Below are 20514 nucleotides of genomic sequence, written 5' to 3' on the forward strand. Positions count from 1 at the left end.
CCCTCTTAGTAGAAGAATTGTATTCTACAATTGGTATCAGAGCATGGTTCTGGACAAGGCTTAAATTTCAAAGGTAGATCTTGGATAGAGAACACATGGCTTGTCTAGAAGGATCCTCCTCAAATAAAGCTCCTTTATTTGATGGTTCTAATTATGCTTTTTGGAGTATTAGAATGGCTAGTTATTTGTCTTCTTTGGGATTTGATGTATGGATGCCTGTTGTAAATGGATATGCAATCCCTACAACTCTTCTAACTGATCAGGCTGGAAAGAGGGATTATGAGAATAATGCAAAGGCAAAGATGCCATTCAGAATTTGTCAAAGTTATGTATTGTCAAACTGCTAAAGACATCTGAAACAAATTGAAGAGTATTTATGAAGGTGATGCCAAAAGCAAGCAAAATTACAAACATACAAGGCAAAGTTTGAAGGTTTAAAGATGAAAGAAGAAGAGCAGATTGCTAATTATCTTCTTAGAGTTGATGAGATAGTGAATGGGATTAAAGGTTTTGGAGAAGACATAATTGTTCATAATGTTTTGAGATCTTTGCGTTAAAGATATGATTTTAAAATTTTTGCAATTGAAGAAGCCAAAGATCTTTGTTAAAATTACGATTGCTGATCTACATGGCATTTTTACAGTATATGAGATGAGAATGGTTGGTGAAGATACATTTAAAAGAGAAGCAGCGTTAAGGCTGCAAAGAAAACAAAGGAGACGAGTTCTGAATCAGATTGTGATACTAATGAAGAAGTTGCAAATCTTGTTAGAAAAATTTTAAAAAGGGTTTTGGCAAGTATAAAGGGAAGATGCCTTTTAAATGCTTCAACTGTGGAAAGACTGGGCATTTTGTTGCTAAATGTCCTTATGGTGGAAATGATAGATAGTGAAGAAGACTTTAAAAAGAAAAAGAAAAACTAGTTTCGTTACAAGCAAAGAAATTTTCAAAAACAAGAAAAGCTTTGTATACCAAAGAAGAAAACAACACAAATTCAGAAGACAACAATGAGTATGTATCTGATGTTGAAAAAAAACATTGTTCATGGCTGTTGGATCAATTAATGAGTTTCAAAGTAATGATGAAACAAACATTTTGCGTGATGTTGAAGGAGAGATAGATCTTGAAGGAGAATAACAAGCCAAAGATTTTGACATTGAAAGAAAATGAAGCACTAAAGAAAGTATTTGAAGAGGGCAATTAAATGATTATCAGTCTGAAAGTTGAAGTTGAACTAGGCGAGAGAAAAGAAGAGGTAATACAATTTGTACAATTTGAACTTCTGTTGAAATTAGACAGTTAAGTAGTGACTTTAATAAATGATCTTGAGAAATTCAAAAGTTAGTATGAAAGAAGGATAAAATTTGTGAAGAGTTCTAACATGTTGGATGAAATGTTACCTGTTCAAAGGTTAGACAAAAACAAATTTGGTTTGGGTTTTGACAAAGGTCAAAGCACCAGCACAATTAATTTTTTCAATAAGAAGGATAATGATGATGGTTTCGTTAAAGTCCAAAGGCAGAAAAAGTATCCACACTGTTTTCCTCCTACAAGAAGAGCTGCAATGAACAGGTTTTATCCCTAATTTTATGGTAATTGTAACTTATGCAATTATTTTGGTCATCGGGCAATTGATTGTAGAGTTATACGAAGAAGGAGAACTAACTTTGTTAGTAGAAATTCTTTTTGATTATTTAAGAGATCTTAATGTGATCTGTTATAATTGTAAAAATATTGGTCATATTGAAAGACAATGTAAAATAAGTTTCACAGAATAGAGAAGAATGGAAACACGTTCTCAAGTGCTCCTGAAAATTTCAAGAAAGAAACATAGAAAGTGTGGAAGAAGAAAGAAGGAAAGAAGCCTGAAAAATCCATGATTGTTCAAACAACTTTTCATGCTAAAAGGCAGAATCTATGGATAATGGACAATTGCTGCACTAAACATATGATTGCTGATAAGAGTAAGTTTATCGAGTTCATCGATTGGAATGGTGCTTTAGTGAAATTTGGAGATAAGTCATTAGCTAAGATATGTGGTAAAGGTACTTTGAGCATTAATGGCATTTTAGAAACACTTAATGTTTGGTATGTAGAAAGATTCAAATATAAATTGCTAAGTGTTAGTCAAATGTGTACAGTGTGACAATGGATACATTGTAATTTGTAATGCTCAAGGATGTGAAATCTTAATTGCCAAAGGGAAAAGAACATAAAGCAATGTCTATGATTTCAATGAGGTAAAAGGTAAAAGTTGTTTGTTGGGGCAAGTTGATGAAAGTTGGCTTTGGCATAGATGATTAGGACATGTTAACTTTGATAATCTTGTCAAGGTAAGTTCTATGAAATCTGTGAGACATATGCCTAAAATTACAAAGCCGAGTCAGTTTCAAATCTAAAGAATATTCAACTTCAAAACCTTTAGAATTAGTTCATACTGACCTTTTTGGTCCCACGAAAACTAAGGGTTTGAAAAATGAAAGATATTTTATATTATTGGTGGACGATTTTTCAAGAATGACATGGGTAACATTTTTAAAAGAAAAGTTTGAAACATTTGAAAGATTCAAAATTTTCAAAGCTATGGTTGAAAAGGAAAGTGGTTTAACAATTAAGTGTCTTGGATTAGATAGTGGTGGCGAGTTTACCTCTAATGAGTTTGATGAATATGTGAGAAGCATGGTATCAAAAGGCATTATTTTGCAGCAAGAACACCACAACAAAATGGTGTAGTAGAGAGAAAAAGTAGGATAGTCAAAGAGATGGCAAGAACCATACTTAATGAGGCCAAGATATTTGATATGTTTTGGGTTGAAGCAATACATACTCCTAATGGAGTATAGTTAATGCCAAACACCAATAAAACTCCTTATGAATTATGGTATGGTAGACCAACTTTTGTTAAACACTTTAGGGTATTTGGTAGTAGATGTTTTATCAAAGAGATGAAGATGGTTTGGGCAGTTTTGATTCTAGATGTGATGATGGAATATTCCTTGGATATTCCACATATCATAGCAAATCCTATAAATTCTATAATGTGGAATAACTTGAATTGAAACCTATTGATGAAGAAAAATCTGAAAATGTTAGTGAAAAAGATTCTAAAAATGGTGATGAAAAGACTCTTGCAAACATTGTTGAAAAGACCCCTAAGTTTGTGCAGATTATAGAGGACAAAGACGATGGGGTTCAAACAAGAAGGCGTGTTGCAAAGACAAATGATGTAGTTAATCTTTCTCTTTTGTCCAAAGTTCAACCTAAGACATACAAATGAAGCCAACAAGGATGAAAGTTGGATAAAGGCAATGGAAGAAGAGTTGAGTCAAATTGAGAAAAACAAAACATGGGAGTTAGTTCCTAGACCTACAAATTCAAATGCGATTGACTCTAAATGGGTGTTTAAGAACAAACTTAATGAGGATGGCAAAATTGTTAGAAATAAAGCAAGACTTGTCTACAAAGGGTATGCACAAGTTGAGGGCATCGATTTCAAAGAGACATTTGCTCCTGCAGCCAGATTGGAAGCCATTATAATGTTTCTAGCATTCTCTGTTTATAAGAACTTCAAAGTTTGGCAAATAGATGTGAAATCAGCAATTCTGAATGGAAATTTGGAAGAGGAAGTATACATAGAACAGCCAAAAGGTTTTTAGTTGCCAGATAGAGGACATGTTTGGAGATTGAAGAAAGCCTTATATGGACTGAAAAAGGCACCAAGGGCTTGGTATTCCAGGCTAGATTGGTATCTTCAGCAGCAAGGCTTTAGTAGATACTGGTAGTAATTTATATTTCAAATCAATAGGTGAGCATATGTTTGTAGTAGTTATTTATGTTAATGATATTGTTTTTGGTGGTAATGATGATAACATATGCAAAGATTTTGCTACTCAAAATGCAAACAGAGTTTGAAATGTCTATGATTGGTGAACTTCCTTTCTGTCTTGGCTTACAAGTTTCACAGTTAGATAAAGATATATTTTTATTTCAGACAAAATATGCAAAAGAAATGTTCAAGAAGTTTCAAATGGAAGATTGTAAACGTGTGAGCACACCAATTATTACTGGTTGCAAATTGAGTAAGTATGATGAATCATCTGATGGGGATCAGACAATGTATAGGTCCATGATAGGCCGTCTTTTGTATCTCACTACATCAAGACCAGATATTATGCAAGCAGTCTCTATGGATGCTAGGTTTCAATTTGCTCCCAAAGTTTCTCATGGTAATGCTGTAAAACAAATCGTTAGATATCTGAAAGGCATTGCGGATTATGATTTGTGGTATAGGTGATTGATGCAACACTAGTAGTGGAGCATCTTTTCTAGGAGATAAATTAGTTTCTTGGTTAAGCAAGAAGCAGGAATCTGTATCTTTATTCACTGCTGAAGCTAAACATGTTGCAGCTATGATAAACCTATTTCAATTCTTTGTGACAATACTAGTGGCCATTAATATCTTTAAAAATTTAGTTCTACATTCTTGCACTAAACATATATCTATATCATTTTTTGAGAGAAAACGTTGCTGATCATGAAGTGAAAGTAGAATATGTTGCAACTAAGGATCAGTTGGCAGATATTTTTACCAAACCCCTTCCCAAGGAAACCTTACTCTTTGTTAGAAGCTCGGGCTTTTGGTTTCTCCTTCTCTCTAATTTATTTCAAGGGCAAGCATTTGCTCAGGGGGAGTATGTTATTGTTTTTCTGTTCTATCCCTAAATGGTGCAGCTTCTAATCTTCACCGTTTATCATTGATGTCAGAGGGGGAGAAAGAGATATTGATGCAAATGTAGAATTGCAGATTGATTGAATGTTTATTGTTGCCGATTGATTGATTGCCAGATTGAGTGCAAATTGCAGTTTTTTGTTATTTGCAAAATGAGGTGGTTTTCAGATTGGAGTTTTGCCATCAACGACAAAGGGGGAGAATGTTAGAAAATTTGTCATTGATGTTAAAATCAAACAGACATGACCAAACAGATTCATTGATGTTGAGTTGCAGAATGGACTCTTACAAGTGCAGATCGGGTTGATGTTGAGTTGCAGACCAAACAGCAGGTGTAGAATTGCAGACTGATTGGATGTTTATTGTTGCCGATTGATTGATTGCCAGATTGAGTGCAAATTGCAATTTTTTGTTATTTGCAAAATGAGGTGGTTTTCAGATTGGAGTTTTGTGCCATCAATGACAAAGGGGGAGAATGTTAGATAATTTTTCATTGATGTTAAAACCAAACAGACATTACCAAACAGATTCATTGATGTTGAGTTGCAGAACGAACACATACGAGTGCAGATCGGGTTGATGTTGAGTTGCAGACCAAACACATTCAAATGTGGAAGATATGCTGGGTTGACATTGGAACAAACTTCTAATACACTTCCCGTGAATCTTATTAGTAGATGGCTTCACATATTTGATAAGATGTATCTGTAAGTGATAAAATGGTAGCATGACAGGGAGTAGGGTTTGCAAATATCGATGTTATATTTGATTGATGATTATATCCTTGATCTTTCTGTAAACTTCATTCTTGATCTTTCTGTGAATTAGATTGATCAAGAGCAGTAACAAAATATTAATATTGTTTTTACATCGAACACTCAGTGGTTGAATGATGTTGATCATTTTGAAGTTGCAGTTGCTCTCTCCTGTGATAATGAATTGTTCTAATCAAATATTGTGACAGAAACGGTCTGTTAGAATAGCACGGGTTGTATTTATCAGATAGAACTATGTTTCTTTGAAGTTTATGATCTGTATAATGTGTAAACGGTTCCTTCATTGAGTGGGTTTCATCGTTGCTTCAGTTATGTTCAGTTATGTAACTCACAGGATATCTCAGAATATGTTGATGGCTTCAGTCATGATCAAGATTAATTAGTAACTCTCAGAATATCATATTGAACCGCCATCACAGTCCTAGCATTCAAGTTTAATAATGAAGAATTTTTGATGGGCTTTCATAAATATTGTAAATGAAATACACCTCTTTCAGTTGTCGGTTATAACTAAGCTTAGTTACAACTGTAAGATTGGTTGAAAGAAGTTACAACATCTCCTTGTTACCATCTATACCTGATTGACAGCTTGATGAGTGTATATAAATGTTGTGTGTGGTGTGGTTTCAATTAGTGTGTAGTATTGAAGTATCAAACGTTTGAGAGTTTCTATTATGTAATAATTGCTGTAGAGTATCTCTGCAAATGAGAGAAGTCTGAGTGTGAATGGAGTCAATTATTATGAGGCTGTGAAGTAAGATGGCAGCGATACATTATTGGATGTTTTGATGAGATTGTTTGAACATGTATGAAAAGAATATTTGAAGGTTGACAGAATTCATGTTGTAAAAAGTTTGCTTGCAGACTTCAGATGTTGTGAAATGCAATATTTCTGAATCGATGGAAATATAAGTCAGTGACAGCTTGTATTTATAACATCCTTATGGTTGGTGTCTCAAGGATGCTGAGAAGCAGATTGAGAAGTTGGTGCTTCTGTAAGACTCGGTGCTCTCAAGCTAGGAGTTCAGTGATTTCTTAGGGTTGGTGCCCTCAAACTTTGCACACATTATTTCTTTGTGATGTTGGATTAAGACAGTAGATCTTAGCAGCTTTTTTCACCGTGGATTTTCACCCATTTTGGGTTTTCCACATACTTCATGTGTTGTGGTTTCCATATGTGATTGCTTTCTTTTCAATTCTGGTTTTATGCTTCTTAGTTTATCAAAGTTATTTTAATTGATTAAGGATCCGAAATTGAGAGCTTCTACTCATTCACCCTCCCCTCGTAATTGAAGAATTGTGTTGTACATTAATGTCGTCATGAATTACTCCTAATATAAGCTCTTGGCCATGTTGAAGGGAAGGTGGTTGTAATACCAAAAAGTCACACATGCCTTATCTATTTCTTGGTACGCCTTGTTCCGTCCTATACCTTGCAATGCAGGTTGTGCTCTAGCTACATTTCTAAATAGAAAAATCTGTGTAGTCTTTACTTGAATTGGGTGAGGTGGATGTACCTTTTGTGCATGGATCATCACTAGAGTACACAATCTTTTCCTTATCTTCCTCTATTTCCATTTTTGAGTATGATTAATGGCTGCTAATGCCTTTGCCTTCACTAGTTTCTTCTCATGTAACACCGCAAAGCCTGCTTGCTTTCTCTAGTCTTGCCTCTTTCATGGCTTTTTCCCATGGCTTGTTGTTGTGGCAAGGAATGCATGTGATGTGTTACTTGAGACAATTGATGCCTTCATGAACTTCTTCTAGCAGAAGAGGTAAATTAAACTCCTTGATGTTGGTTCTCATAGCGTATTGCCAAGGTTTATTGGTTCTAGTGGCATATTTTCAAGCTGTGTCATGTTTCAGCAGGGCGGCTTCCACTTGTTAATTCTAAGCCCGATGTGGAATTGGATGCCATTGTATTCTAACTTAAAACATTTTTAAGGACAAAAAAACACCATAATAAAAAAAATACAATGATTTGAACAATAAATTAATAAAATCAGATAAATGCATTTCATATGCAATATTGTAATTGAATAGCAATAATATTAGTTAATTCAATCAAACTAACATTTTTTTGACCCTAAAGAAATAACCCTATGATTAGGGATGAAAAACCAGCAATTTCATTGACAAACTTGCATAATCAGCAATAAAATTTATGTAAATTGAACTCAATGCATTTAAAATTGTAGAATTTAAATGTTAGAAATAATTCAACATGCTATAAAGAATTTACATGCTTGTAAAAAAGGGGGGAAAGTAAATAAAAACAACTAACTGCGAAACCCAAAATTCCTCACTTTTTTTTAAAATCTGCTCTAAATTCAGTTCAATTTGCTCAAGAATGCTCAAATGTTGGTCTGATCTTTAGCTGTGGGTGCGTAGGCAACTCGCTGAGTAGTCAAACTATGGCTCGGGGAAATGTATCTCATATTGCAGTTTTTCTTTCGATGAATTGGTTTTTCATTAATTTTTCAGTCTGGAGAAATTCTTTATATATTATAGATATTTATGAAGTAGGTTTTTTCTTTCTTTTTTTTTTGCATCGTTTTATAGAAATTGATTCTACATTGTAGTTCTTTTTATGAATTGGGTCTCTGCTAATTTTCTTTTGTTTGGAGAAATGCATCTTATAATTCTTTATTTCAATTAATAATTTTTTTCCCAATTTTTCACTGTTTAGACCAATGCATCATATATTAAAGTTTTAGTGGCTGCCAGTTGGGCGTTCTGACCTAATGCTGACTACTTGCTGAATAGGGCCCACTGCAAAAATCATTTTGTTCCAGTACTAAGGAATGTCGCCAATTTGCACCTCAATTGTTATTCACCTAAGTTGCCGGTTCAGGTTTGGGTTTGTTGTGTTAAGTTTTGATAATTTTATTTGAACTTTAATCTCAGGTTGAGGTCAATTCAACCTATGCTTGGTGGAAATCCAATCTGCAGGAAATATATTGCATTCATGGGAAGAGAGTATCACAAACTAATGTATGTATATGTTATAGACTGCTGTATATTATTTGTCACGATCTATGGGTATACTTCAATCTGCTGTATATTATCTTCTGCTGTATGTATATTATTGCCGATTACCAACCACGATAATTTTTCCTTCCAAAGGAATTTTTATCATACATATAGATGACTACATAAGAAGTCGTGACTATACACCACAAGACGTGAAGGCAAAGGGACACAAGCCCATTCATAATTGGAATCGGTTTTACTTCCAAACCGATTCAATTATAATCGATTTAGTTAATATAATAACAAATCAATTAATAACAGATTGACTATCAATCAGATATGATATTAACCGATCATTGATTGTGTAATGTAAATAGATAATCGGATACATACGTCTAAGGTAAACACAACATGGAAAATGGTAATCACAACTAATCTCCAATAGCAAGTTAAAATATGAAACATACTTAACTGAAGCAATTAAGTTGAGTCACCAAATGTCAAGGCCGATAGGCCAATTAGACATTCGGATTAGCTAGGTAGATTAGATGAATCCGACCATAGCTACAATATCTTCAACTCTCCCTCTTAGCAAGGGAGGAATTCTTCTATCCTTCAAATAAGTTATATTACACATAGTCAACACAATAGCTTCATCTGTTGTGTGAGAGAAAGATATCACCTCACTGTGATATCAAGAGTTATGGCATATCCACGGATATCATGTCACATGATATCTACCATAAATCTTTTATTGTAATATCCACCATTATGGCTTGTCCACGGATATCATGTCTCATGATATCCACCATCATGGTATATCTAAAGATATTACTTCATGGCATGTCCATGGATTTCATGTCACATGAAATCCACCATGAATATCTCTTTATGTAATATCCACCATTATGGCTTGTCCACGGATATCACGTCTTATGATATCCACCATTATGGCATATTCAAGGATATTACTTCATGGCATGTCCACGGATATTACGTCACATAATATCCAGCATGAATATCTCTTTATGTAACATCCACCATCATGGCTTATCCACGGATATCACGTCGCATGATATCCACCATTATGGTATATCCATAGATATTACTTCTAGAGATATAAACCACTATGACATATCCATAGATATCAAGTCCCATGATATCCATCATAGTGGTATGATCAATCAATATCGTAAGATCGTCACCTTATGATAATGATCAGATGTACAAGTGTTCATTATTGAGAGATCGTCACCTCACAATAATGTTCACAGGGGTTTATCAAGTATTGAACCAATGTTGTCATGGAGTCACACACATGACACTAATCATAAACCATATCAGATTAATAAGATTGCATTAATAAGAGTTTACACTTTAAACATCTTAGAGAATACATTAGCACTATTAAAACAAATCAATGTTGCTGAGACTCAATCTCAGCTAGAGTTACATTTTCTACCATACCAAGCTTACCTCGAAAGTATGCAAACTTTATTCTGAAGAGAGGCTTGGTGAGAATGTCCGTCGTCATCTCATTAGTATCTTAATTGAATAACATACCTTTCCACTTGATCTCCACATGCCTTGACCTTTCATGAAGTACAAGGTTGGAGTCTGCATCATTCTTGATGTATTCCAAGCTCACCAAGTATTCATCTATCCAGAAATATCATGACCTATGAATCAGCATAAAGGCCTTCCAACCTATATACATGGGACTCCATCTCATGAAGCATAATTCTTTGATTAATCACTAGAGAAACCATCTTGACATGGTGTACTCTCTTTGAATCAATATGATAAAGATCCTCAAATATCAATCGAAGCATATCTTCTCAATTACTCCCTCTGTTACAAAAGCATCCTCTGCTCACATGGACCCAATCATGGAAGATATCTTGCTTCAGGAGACTCTCATTTTCTGGTATGATCCTCATACGTCTGCACAAATGACTTGATAGCTTTTCCAAGATGACTGTTGCACTTCTGTAAGTAAATATTGTTTCATAAAAATGGAAATTCAAAGTCTTAGAATCTCCACTAAAGTCCTCTGCATATTCCTCCTGAATTTCAATCTCTTCATCACAAATAGAACTCTAAAACTCCACAAGTTGTGATCCTAAGGATGTCCTATATGTAAGGGATAAGTTTCTCATAGGAAATTGAAGAAATTTAACCACAGGATATCCAGATGTAGCTTGTCGTAAACAGACATCTGCTAACAATGTTGATTCACAAATAACCCGCATAATGTAATTCCATGAATTAATAACTACATATGAAATTCATGAACATTATTCAATCAATTTTTTTTTTTAATCTCTTTCAAGTCAGAATATGAATCCATTTGAATCCTTTTGAGGAAGAGTTTCATCAACATCTGCAATGGAAGCTCGAGGCATAGTCTTGGTAGGACATTGCATTGCATAGTGACCATATTTGTCACATCTAAATCATTGGATTTCTGAAATATCCTTCCTTCTTTATATTTGCTGCTTTCACTTTGGTTGCAATACCACTGTCCACTGTTTATCTTTGGTTCTCATAGACTGTCATATCTGTCATCATTTCTATATGCCTTATGAAGCCCTATCAACTATGCCCCTCATTCATAACCTGGCTTGCTACTCACCACCTTCCCTTGTGATAGAGCGAGTCTTATCCTTTTAGCTCTTAACATTATTGCAGCTCCATCTATGATCATAATGAACTGTATAAAGTAGTCATAAGTAATGCACAGATGTTTAACCAAGTATATCATTTCATTCTTTACTACAGATTTCTATTGAAACAATCATCATCAATTCTGTTAACTCGTCTATTCAGTTTAGGGCAAGCTGAGATTAAGGATTTGATTCAGCTCTGAACCATTGACATTTTCGTGAGGAATCTAACCATTAGATCATCCAAATGACATAGATTATCCACATAACTTTCCTCTGAATGTGCTATCTAGGTTAGGCATTTAATTTTGCACTCTCTAAGGTCCTTTTATAACATTTAGCACCATGGGAGTTCAATACAGTAAACTGAGGAATCAGCTCTACTCACGGCATCAACCCTATCTTCTTACTATACATCGAACTAACCAGAGAATGTTTGTGTTGCCTCTTAATGTCATAAAACTGTCATCTTTGGACCTTAGATATACCAAGTATTATAATTGTCATATTGATTTCTTGTCCCATTTATTTTCCCCTTGAATTCTTCTGCAGGTAAGTCTGTCTTATCCATCTCGACCATGGTCATGCATTTGGTTATTTCCCAGTCATAGTTTTGGAGCCAAAGAAAACTACAGACTGCATGAATTAGACCACCTGTTAGTATTGACATCATGTTCCCAGCAAGCAAGAGTGCATTCCTTCCTGTTGTGTCAAGATTGACCCTCCCATATTCTATAGTAGTCACAGTGAGCCTTGTACTTATTCCAAATATACAGCCTCCTATTGCTCCTCATATTGCTCACACTGCATTTGCTTTTCTCCATGGGAGTATGAAAGCTATGGGCATTACAGCTGAATCAATTAGCACTCCGATGCCCAAGTACATCCATCCAAAGAGATTTCAGCCTTGTTCAGTACCACTGCCAGAACACCCATAAGGCATCCAAACGCGAGAACCACTGTCCTGGAGACTTTGAGGATCTGCTTTCCATTGCCCTTGGTATTGACATAGGTTCGGTAGATGTCATATGTTCATGGTGAAGACACTGCAATGATCTCTTGAGTCTCTGAGGAACCAGCAGATGTCATTACCATGAATAACATTGTAAGAAGCAATACAACACCACCCTTTCCCATGGCTAGTCTCACTTTTATAAATCTGATCTAATCTTTCCTTATCCCGGCTCTGATACCATGTTAAGTTTTGATCAGATTGTAATAGGTAGGTATTTTAAATTTTATTTGAACTTTAATCTCAGTTTGAGGTCAATTCAACCTTATGCTTGGTGGAAATCCAATCTGCAGGAAATATATTGCATTCACGGGAAGAGAGTATCACAAACTAATGTATGTATATGTTATAGACTGCTGTATATTATTTGTCACGATCTATGGGTATACTTCAATCTGCTGTATATTATCTTCTGCTGTTTGTATGTTATTGCCGATTACCAACCACGATAATTTTTCCTTCCAAAGGAATTTGTATCATACATATAGATGACTTCATAAGAAGTCGTGACTATACACCACGAGACGTGAAGGCAAAGGGACACAAGCTGATTCATAATTGTAATCGGTTTTACTTCCAAACCGATTCAATTATAATCGGTTATGTATAATCAATTTAGTTAATATAATAACAAATCAATTAATAACAGATCGACTATCAATCAGATATGATATTAACCGATCATTGATTGTGTAATGTAAATAGATAATCGGATACATACGTCTAAGGTAAACACAACATGGAAAATGGTAATCACAACTAATCTCCAATAGCAAGTTAAAATACGAAACATACTTAACTGAAGCAAGTAAGTTGAGTCACCAAATGTCTAAGGCCGATAGGCCAATTAGACATTCGGATTAGCTAGGTAGATTAGATGAATCCGACCGTAGCTACAATATCTTCAACATGTTGTGGGTACACATTTACAAAAACTATATAATAATCATAAATATATACTTATGATACCTTAGCGTAAAAACTGGGATTAATTTTAAATAACACATAACATACATATAATAATCAAAACAATGATAATTTACGTATAAGATTGTATTTACCTCAATGTTAAAAGTTGTGAGCCTCTATGTGGACCCCACCATGAGCTCTGGATCATGTAAAAAAATGAAACCCATGATATGCATGCAGTGGACTCTTGTAGACATGTAAAAATAGAGCAACTGTTGTTTTTAAGTGAAGTGGGTAATTATTGCTTTTTACCAAGGAATGCAGCAGGTAGTACTCCAAGGCTTACCCTAGAAAGGTAAGTAATAAAACCCCAACAGCTGTACAAATCCCCAAAACTAAAAATAAAAAAAAATAAAAATGAAAGAGCAGGATACAAACTGAAAACAGCAGCAGCACCAACAATGATAATGTCACCACCAAAATGCTATCTTTTTGTGAACATACTCATCGGCCAATGGCCATCATTGGATGAAGAAGTAAATAGAAGAATGAGAAGCCCTAGGGAATGATGGCCTTCCTACAACATTCTTCTTGGCTTCCTAACTGTTAAAGTGCCGTTTGTACAAGTTCCTAACCATTAATGTGTTTTATTTATTCTTTAATATGATGACAAAAACAAAACTTATAGTGAGGAGAAAAAAAAATAAAAGCCCTGGTTCACAGAGGATTTGCTTTGGGTGCAGGATTTGGACCTTCAACTCAGCTGGCCCAAAGTCCATGCGCTGCCTGTGCCCACAGCAGACTGGACGAGACACCTGAGCTTCAAACAAATAAGACCCATTTCAAGGGGTTTCTCTGAGCAAATGGGTAACTTTGTTGTTCACAAGTGCCTCACTATACTACTAGATGGACCTGCACTTGTTTATAGGCATTGGTTTATATGTTATATTTAAGCTTAATACTCTTAGGAACCTCCTTGTAGGACCCTCCACAAACAAGGAGAAGTGAGTTTTTCATTGTAACAATGGTGGGGGTGAGACTCAAACCATGGTTATGCTGGAAACTGTGGACCCCCTTAACCAATTTCTCTCATCTTTTTGACTTTGGTATATACCTTATTGAATTTCTCTAATTTGTAGGGAAATTGTAATACTTGCCCAATCAATCAAACATGAAAGTTTTACATCAAGCTTAGAAATACCTTCTGAGTGGTTTCTGAGTTACGTACATTATTTGCTATTCTTGACTCGTAGGATCTTTTTAAAAAATGAGTTTTGTTGATTGTATTCATTTAAAAAAAATATTACTTAAGGGAACAAAGAGTTACATCGATTAAACAGGGAGGGTAATCTCTTGCTTAGAAAACAAAAAGAGCCTTGTATCTGTGTACCAGTAGGCAAATACAACCTATGATCAGAAACACTTGAATTTACTTTGATCAGTATAGCCAACTCTTGCTTAAAAAATCTTAAATGCTCCTAGTGTGAGAGGTAGAGAGTGTCTTCATGAAAAGTAGCTGCACACTTGAATTTCCATGGGAATCCAATAGCTGTCAACTTTGTTGTATGCCATAAAAGTATGCAGTTAGCTTGTATTACAGCTTCTTTCTAAGAAAGAGGGGTAATGGATAATGGATTCTCTGACAGACATTTTTGGCTGACAAGTCCTTGGATTGTTTTTGAAATTGATTTTCTGTTGATTTTGAATTATCTGATTGTGGTTTTGCTCACTTGGCACATTGGGGCTGAAGTCACTGGTTTCTTTTTTCCTTTTTCAATTGTGACTGAGTTTGTATATTCTATAGATCAAGATGTGAAATGATTTTGCAATTCCAAATTATGGCCACCCACTTTCTGTATCGTCCAGTTTGTAGTGGGCATCTGGCTGAGGGTCAAGTTAAAGAGGGAAACGGTATTTAAATTTCTAATAAAAAACTAAAATTAATAGAGGATAAAATCCAATTTTCAGAAGGAAGCTATTTTATTGGTAGTTGAGTCAGCTGTAATCTTCGTGTTCTTCTAGACAGCGATGGTTAATGGACATAATGATTTTTTTTATTTCAATTGATTAGAAAAGGACACTTGTCCTGTTTTGCGGCTGCTAATGATAACATGAAGCATTGGTTTTTCTGTGTGCAATTTATGCCAAATCCTTGCTGATAAAACACCATTATGTAAAAATAGTTCTGGTCCAGTAGTAAGTGGTGCAACACAATCTTACAAAATTTACAATTGGCACTAACTACTGGGCAAGTCCTCCTTTGTTGAAGGGAATTACAATACACCTTGCTGAATTTCTCTAAATACGAGCCATTTTTTAATTTTTAGAGACATTTTAAAATTCATACCATTATCAACCGAACGTGAGAAATTTGCTATCAAGCTTAGAAATACCATTTGGCTTGGGGAGCTTCAATCAGAGGGTTTCTGTTCCAGCAAAACATGTTTTTGTGTGATGGGCATTCTCTAACTCAAAACTGCCTTGCAGACTCCTTTATGGTTGATGGCCATCCCTACACATGCTGAATTCTCCTTGCTCTCTTTGATAGGAAATTTGTAATATTCTCCCTGCCATCAACTACATGCAAAATGAACCATTGAATAACTATTGGCTTACGAGTCTCTTCCCCCTTGAGCAATTTGTCCCCTTTGAAGACAAGTGTGGAGTCTCTTCCACAAGGCTTGACACTTGTCCTCCTTGAAGACAAGTGTCTCATCCTCTAACCCCTTCTCCTTCTTCCTTTCTTCTATTTAATCCCCCCCCATTTTTAGACCAAAGGATCCATCGTCATACCAAAAAGCACCGTTACGCTGCTGGAATCATTACTCACATCACGTTTTGCACCAAATCATCCATCATCATTTGGATCTATCATCATGGAGCATAATCGAGGATTTGAAGCTACGTCATGAGCACACATCCAATCACAGAATAATCAAATTAAAGCGGGAATCGTGGTTTGCATTGTTTATCATTTTGTTCTCCGTTTTAGTTTTACCATTCTGATCTTGAGGTGTTTGAGTTTAATGGCTTGTTTGATTGTTTTCTTCGTTATGCTGAGAGGGGGGGGTGAATCAGTAATTCATAGAAAATTACAACTAAAATTCACTGAAGAGAAGGACAAAATACAGAGAGAGCCAACACAAGATTTATCTTGTGATAAACCCTTTCGGGTAAAACCACAGCAAGAAAAACAATCAATCGGATCGAGGGTTCCCTCCAACATTATAGACATGGCAATACATATATATCAGCAATAATAGTAATTCAGTTACATAAAAACAGACCCACTCAGAATGTTGGGGGCACTCCAAGTTGGCTAGGCTACCCATCCAAACCCATCCCGTCTCTTAGGGCTCATAGGGTCACCTGAGGATGGGCCCAGCATACCTCTGGTTGGAACCCCCTTATTCCGAATGTGCTAACAAACAAAAAACAGCAGGAAGATTGTTGTCGGGAATAATCATTATGTTATGTTGTTATATTATGTTTATGTTGTCGTCGGTAATAATGAGTTACGACGGTTAGTTAGTTAGCCGATGGGTAGGTAGTTGGAGTCGCAACGGTTGTGTCGTACCCCTTCGGGTATTATATATTGTGTACCTTTTCTTCGAAGGAGGAGCATGTTAGTCGTGTCAGATGTAATGTTATAAGCACTTATTGTACATGGACTGTGGAATTAATACAGAGGCTGGTTATTTAATATATTTCCATTATGTTCTGTGCATTTACTTTTTGCATTTAACCGTTTACCCGAGAGGGCAAACATTTGGCGCCGTTGCCTAGACGTACTCGGGAACGGAAGACACGGATGGCGCACAGACACAATGGGCCTACCCGTTGGTGAAATAAACCCAGAGGCTGATGACGCCCGAACAAAACTTTACACAGGAGAAGACACGGCAACGCGAGAATTTTCAATTTTGCTCCGGGTAGCCATTCAGACCTACGTCCGACGAGAGGTGGCGGAGGCAGAAATCCCACCAAGTGCCATGTGGACAGCGCTGGAGGTTAGCCCGGCAGTAAATCGATTGATGAACCACCTCCTCCGGTTGCTTGCATAGGCATCGTTGGCACAACAGGCCCGCTTGGAGGAGATTGCCCAGGAAGAGCGACGACAACAAATCGTGCAACGCTACGAAGAGAACAACCGACGGGAAACGGAACGAGATGGCGCCAGGCCAGGAGGAAATTGAACCTTGTAATAATCCCGACACACTGCTGATATAAATTGTGGCCGAAAGGCAAAATAAAAATAAAAATAATAAAAGTTTTTTTGTGTACATGGCGTGTGTTTGCTGTGTATGGAAGTGACTTATGCCCAATAGATTAAATAAGGACAAAAATAAAAAGATACAGAGTGACGAATGGGAAGTGGCACAAACCGCGTTGAATCTCAGACAGCAGATAGAACGAAGGTGTAGGCTAAGGCAGCTTGCCGAAGGACGATCGGTCGAGGGGTTGCCCGAAGGGAACCCAGGAGGTGTCACGGAGGTTGCGGAGGCAGAGATAGACGGAGAGAACTACACTGTCTACACTGTTGTAGGGCTGCCAGAAGGAGTCACGGAGGGTGCCGAAGGAGAACTCTACAGTTCGCCAGAATACCACCGTAGGGTAAGAAGCCGCGAAGAGTTGGTGGAACAAATAAGGCGAAGTCTAAACCTGATCGATGCTACTAGAGACTTGCTAAAGAATTTGTCCATTTCAGAGGACAACCGGAGGGAGACAACGGAAGGTGACGGTACGATTGAAGGTGCCGAGGGAGCACAAGGGTACCGTACGGAAGGCAATTTGTTTGGTTCGGTGTCAGCAACTTTTTCCGGAGGACCCACGAGTGGAGGTTCAATTGCAGGAGGCGGAGGATCGCCAGGTACAAGCACACAAGGAATTAGAGGAGCGAGACCCAGCGGTGGGATGGCGAGTAAACAAAAATTGCCAAAGTTCACAGGGGAGGGCAAGGAAGACCCCTTACGGCACTGCCGTACATGTGAAACCATTTGGTCCGCCAATGGAGTAACAGACAAGGATGATTGGGTACAACAGTTCCCAACCACGTTACGAGGAGTTGCCATAGATTGGTACTTCGATGTGGACAAGCAAAAAGTGGCCACGTGGGCCAATCTATAGAAGCAATTCACGGGTGAGTTTCGGTTGCTCCGTGATGATAATGAAATTGTAACGGAGATATACAGTACCAAACAAGGTACCAGGGAGACAGTACGGGCATACAGGTGGAGGCTGAAAGAACTCTTGGGTAAAATGGAAAGCCAACCCACAGATGGATTGAAGAAACGATGGTTCGTTGAAGGGTTGAAATCCTCCCTATGGAGGAAGATGAAAATTGTACCCCCGACGTCATATGTTGACGCTTATAATAGGGCGATGGACTTGGAGAGCGAACACAAAACATCAAAGAAGAAGAAAAGTAATAAATCCTCATCCGAGGACGATGACTCTTCATAGGAAAGCAGTAGTGACGACGAGGCTGGCAAACGGGTGCAAGTGCTCCAGAAAGACATGGAGCGAATGAGAAAGGAATTCAAAATAATGAGAAGCACTGGTCGGAACGAAGGGGACATATGGTGCACTGAGTGCAAAGAGGAAGGGCACACAAAGGGTACTTGCCAAAAGAAGGCATTCTGCAAGATTTGCCAAGTGATGGGACACTCCACCAAGGAGTGCCCATACAACATGAAAACCCGAGGTACGCAAATGAACCAGGTGCTGTTCACGGAGCAGGCCACAACATTCGCGCCAGCGGGTACCGGCCAACATACTAACACAACGGCATCATTTGGAGGATACCGGGACAACAGACGCGGCGGTGGAAGGAATAGCAACAATAACAATAACAATAACGGAAGCCGTATCCAGTATGACGCCAAGGGCCGGCCAATTATCCAATGTAGGGCCTGTAATTAGTGGGGGCACTTCGTCCGTGATTGCACAAAGGAAGCCACCCCTCAGCACCTCTGCCGTTGGTGTGGGCCAGGCGACCATGAGGACGCAAATTGCCCGCAGGCAAGGGTTAATCTCCTCAACATTGAGAAGGCTGGGAAGACTGGTGAGAAAGAAGTACTGGCGATCACCCGCGCCCAGACGAAAAAAGCCACTTATCCCGACCCCCATACGGAGAAGGAGAGATTATGGGAGGCAAAGGCCAATATTGAATGTGAAATGACGACCGAACGACGGGACAACGAGGTGGCAAGTACATCATCCCGTACGGAAGCGGAAAATAACAACATTGGGCAAATCTTGCAGAGAGAGGTGTCGATAAAGGTAAAAGACCTTCTAGACTCTATGCCACAATTGAGGACTGCCATCCTCACCAATGTGCAAAGCATCGCATTATCGAGTGCACCACAGGTAGGGGTTCCCGCCACCGCATTGTCGAGTGCACCACAGATACGGGTTCCCGCCACTGCATCGTTGAGTGCACCACAGGTAGGGGTTCCCGCCACCGCTTCGAAGAGTACACCACAGGTGGAGGTTTCCGTCAACCCTTCGACTGACCCGATGTTACTAGCCTTGAGTAGTGGTAGACACCCAGTTGTGGTAGAAATGGGTATCCGTGGGACCATTCTGAAGGACACCATTGTGGACGGGGGATCTGGGGTGAATGTACTACCAGAAGAAACATGGAAGCGGCTGGGGAAGCCCACCCTGTGGCCACCCACATTCAACCTGGTGGGAGCGGACCAACACGGCATTAAGCCACTCGGCCTATTGATGGCCCAGCAAGTGACAATTGGTACGCAACCATTCTTGTTAGATTTCGTGGTTATTCCCTCGAAGAAGAAAGGCTATGACGCCATCCTGGGGAGAGCGTGGTTGATCAACGCGAGGGTAAACCACAACTGGAAGAAAAATACACTTTCCATGGAGAAGGGAGGGCGGAAATATACCATTGACCTACACACCCAAGATGTCGGCGAAGAGCTCGCCTCTTCCGACTCGGACTCAGAGGACTCTAATAAAGGGGAAGGGGGTCCTGATGAAAGCAAGGGCAAGAACGCGATGGAGCCGAATAGTGAAGGGGTGCTCGAATTGGAGGGATGTTTTGAAGATGAGGTATGCTCACTTAACGGGCTCTTCCACTGGCAAATGGAGGATTACGAAATGTTCCAAAGCTACAGGCTCGAAGTAGAGGAACCAGAGCAACCAACAGAGGTGTACCTGCCGGAATACAGAGAATATTGGAAGGGAGACGCCCCAAACCCTGGCGACGTAAATAATCCGAAGAGTGTCGGCAACGATTGGAACCCTGTGTGGAAGGCCACAACCTTCAAAATATTTATTATTCTTCTTCTTCTTATGTACGGGAAGGAGACCATGGTCCCTGTAGAATTTGTGGTTCCAGGTCTTCGGATGGCCATGGAAAATAAACTTGCCACCAATAGGTTCAAATTGAAACCCTACAACGAGAAGCGCGTAGGGGACCCGAGA

The 20514-nt window shown here is 38.1% G+C and overlaps 1 protein-coding gene across 5 annotated transcripts in view; it reads left to right on the plus strand.

Moving 5' to 3' along the window:
* LOC131047825 (auxilin-related protein 2) overlaps positions 1–20514 on the plus strand; it is a 63104-nt gene that overhangs the window by 11278 nt on the left and 31312 nt on the right. For 2 of the 5 annotated variants that reach the window (XR_009106292.2, XM_057981600.2), the window contains exon 2: positions 8413–8499. The exons of 1 other annotated variant lie outside the window; for it this stretch is intronic. Coding sequence is in view for 3 of the 4 variants with exons in the window: in XM_057981600.2 (XP_057837583.2) it covers positions 8413–8499 (87 nt within the window). In the remaining variant the exon portion in view is untranslated. Of the gene's footprint in view, positions 1–8271; positions 8360–8412; positions 8500–20514 lie in introns of all 5 variants that reach the window. 2 more of the 5 variants (XM_057981602.2, XM_057981603.2) reach the window with 2 other exon arrangements.

This window comes from Cryptomeria japonica, chromosome 4 (genome assembly GCF_030272615.1).
Source record: "Cryptomeria japonica chromosome 4, Sugi_1.0, whole genome shotgun sequence".
Taxonomy (NCBI): Eukaryota; Viridiplantae; Streptophyta; class Pinopsida; order Cupressales; family Cupressaceae; genus Cryptomeria; species Cryptomeria japonica.